Source organism: Triticum aestivum, chromosome 1A, assembly GCF_018294505.1.
Source record: "Triticum aestivum cultivar Chinese Spring chromosome 1A, IWGSC CS RefSeq v2.1, whole genome shotgun sequence".
Taxonomy (NCBI): Eukaryota; Viridiplantae; Streptophyta; class Magnoliopsida; order Poales; family Poaceae; genus Triticum; species Triticum aestivum.
The window spans coordinates 369,624,835-369,627,537 of record NC_057794.1 but is presented as its reverse complement, the minus strand read 5'-3'; the positions used below and the strand labels follow the sequence as shown (position 1 = coordinate 369,627,537).

At 45.0% G+C, this 2,703-nt stretch overlaps 1 protein-coding gene across 1 annotated transcript; it reads right to left on the bottom strand.

Moving 5' to 3' along the window:
• Positions 1-314: 314 nt before the first annotated feature.
• On the bottom strand, positions 315-2,421 carry LOC123131443 (uncharacterized). Its single transcript, XM_044551145.1, has 8 exons — positions 2,137-2,421; positions 1,985-2,061; positions 1,794-1,835; positions 1,643-1,684; positions 1,265-1,348; positions 1,021-1,108; positions 801-898; positions 315-700 (listed from the first exon to the last, which is right to left on the bottom strand). The coding sequence occupies exons 1-8, from the start codon at positions 2,303-2,305 to the stop codon at positions 680-682; spliced, it is 621 nt and encodes a 206-aa protein (XP_044407080.1). The 5' UTR covers positions 2,306-2,421; the 3' UTR covers positions 315-679.
• Between the last annotated feature and the right edge of the window lie 282 nt (positions 2,422-2,703).

Sequence of the window (2,703 nt, the reverse complement as noted above, 5' to 3'; positions counted from 1 at the left end):
CAAGAACAAGGCTTGCTATTTTATCTTCTCTACCATTTGGTTAATTGTTTTTCTGATCACTTTGCCGACAAGTAGGACTTGTATATACAAAGAGATAGCAAACCTTACCGCATAACTCATAATATAATTGTCTTAAACGGATGATTAAACAAACTTCTCACATGCCAGGATGCTCATCCGTACTACTTCAAGAGAGAAAATAGTATTGTTCATTGTTGACAGCAGAATTATTCATTTCACCGTAGCGTCACAGTTGAAGCAAAGGATGCAGAGTACCATCCTTCTCATGGAGTAAACGGAATAAATGTGGTGTGTGGATAAGCATGCTGAGGAATTCTGTACCTTAATCCAACAACAGAGAACTGTCCAAGAATTAAGTGCTTCCAACAAAAAGGATCTTAATTACATGGTTATGTCAAGAAGAAAAGTCTCAGTAATGTTCATCTCAGTTTCAAATGTACATTGATCTCTTGCATCTCAGTTCATCTCAGTTTCAAATGTACAAGCTGCTCAACTTCTCCAGAGATTAACATTTACCAGCAGATGGAGAGAGTCGAAGGATTGACATTTACATGGTGGATCACTTGGAGCGGGTGATTTCAAAAGACCATTTGAGGATCAGTTCAATGCTGCCTGATTTTGTCTCTGCGGACGGGTCACTACCTGAGACATACTACCTTCATGCTGAATTCTTTCCCGTCTGCAGGTAGTGAAGCAAGAAAGCAAAAAACTCATTCGGTCTGCAGGTACTGAAGGCAGAAGAAGAACACAGAAGTTGGCAGCAGTCAGAAGCAACAAACCAGCATCTCATGGTCACCCATTATTTCCTCGATCACCTCAGCAAGAACCTTCTCTCCGCTGTTGGGAACAAGTGCCGCGAAAGCGGCTTGTTCCAACCCTGAACAGTGAGCAATATAATTTATTTCGTCATAGAGTCTTTTGTTTGTGCGTGTGGAAAGACGCTGTTTTTTCTCTTACAGTTTCTGAATTTCCTTTGGCCTAGGACTAAGGAACTAGTACCTGTTTCTGGGTAGGCGTTGATGAACATCATCATCTCCTCACCAGTCAGACCAGAAAAGATGCATATTCTTTGCGGAGATTTCATAATCTGTGAACCAAACACACATGTTAACTAGCGATCGATGGTAAAATTTAAGGCTACGAAAGAAGTGATTGAAGGCATCTGGCAAGGCTGTTATTTCAGCATAAGAGTGTAAGTAAGCGCGGTAAAGACTGAAAATGTCATGTTTGTGAATGTTGTTACCTTGACAGCTTCTACATTAGGCTGCTCAGTGTGCATGGCATCCCACAAAGTTTGTTTCGTCATTTCTTCTGTACAACGAATCACCTGACCCATGAACAAGTTTGCTGAACTTTCAAGATCGTATGACAAACTTTCTACTGTATTTTCATCTCACACGTTTGTTTCTGAATAAGAGTAAGCTTTGGCTACTCTACATTTCAGTGTCTTTTTTCAAGACTCATTTCTTGATCTTATTACTTACTCCGTTAGAAGACGCCTACTTTTTAACAGTGGAGAAGACTCCTATTTCGTTCATTTTCTGTTCTTCTGCAGCTAAATGTACCAAACCTGATCTTTTCTCGGTAAACTTCTGTTACAGCAGGCGCGAAACATAATTACCTTGAGGAAATCACCGTCGAGCTCCTTCAGGAACTCCTGAATCTGCACTAGTTACGAAAATTCACAGGAATTACTTGTAAATTAGCGTTCTATCTGTCAATATCGGCATGCAAGCATCACGCAGGTTCTAAGAATCCTGTGAACCGAATACCTTGACGGCCTCGCTTTTATCGAATCCGATGAGCAATATTGCCTGAAATGGGGTCACAATTCAGTGACATCGATCTCAGCATTTCGAAGTAAACAAAATCACTATATTTCACCGGCAACAGAAGCTATATGTATATGCAGCGGGGGCGTGGAATAGCACTCGCTTGTAACGCGCAACTGGTGGCGACTCACCGGCGGTCCGTACATCGGGTCCTCGGCGTTAAGCGGTACGAACTTGGAGTCCTCTGCTACAAGCTCCGCCGGGGATCCTAGGGCGACGGATGCGCGTCAGATGTGCGGAAGGAAACCGGGAATATTGTAGGTGCGTGGCGACGCGCGCGCACCTTCGGGAGGCAGCGACGATCGGAGCAGGGGCAGGCGCCATATTCTCCTCGGCGACGGCGACGGCTGCGCCGCGACGGATGCGGGGGTGCGGGGCGAGACGCGGCAGGAGGGTACGAAGGGTATGGGCAGGATTAGGCGGTGGAGGACGGGGGCGGACGGCGAAGTCATCGGCGCCGGCGGCGAGGACGACGGCGACGTTATCCTTCTGTGTTGTGTGGTTTTGTACGTAGTCTATGTTCCGTCAGGGTTTCGTCTCAAGCCACGTCTAGCAAAACGGAAAAAACAACAGATTTGACTCCGTGCGCGAAAAAATATCACAAAATAAACCATCAACCTGAAAAATGCCAAGTCAATGTGTAACGTCTGAGAGTTAGGCGCCACACTATACGGTGTAGGTGTCGCACTAGTGGTACCACACAATGTAGGTTGACTAGGCGTGTAGGGCATAAGAGCCAGCACTGCACAGTGTAATGTGGCGTCTAGTTGTCGTGCGCTACACAAAAAAATCAACCGAGTAAAAAACTTTCGTCAACGGTTCATTTTATGATATTGTTACATCCACATGT

Excerpts from the sequence above, each read along its gene's own strand:
- LOC123131443 (XM_044551145.1), bottom strand. The coding sequence starts at position 2,305 with ATGACTTCGCCGTCCGCCCCCGTCCTCCACCGCCTAATCCTGCCCATA. Across the intron at positions 1,685-1,793 it reads ATAAAAGCGAGGCCGTCAAG|ATTCAGGAGTTCCTGAAGGA; the intron begins GTATTCGGTTCA and ends TAACTAGTGCAG. Across the intron at positions 1,109-1,264 it reads CTAATGTAGAAGCTGTCAAG|ATTATGAAATCTCCGCAAAG; the intron begins GTAACAACATTC and ends TTTGGTTCACAG.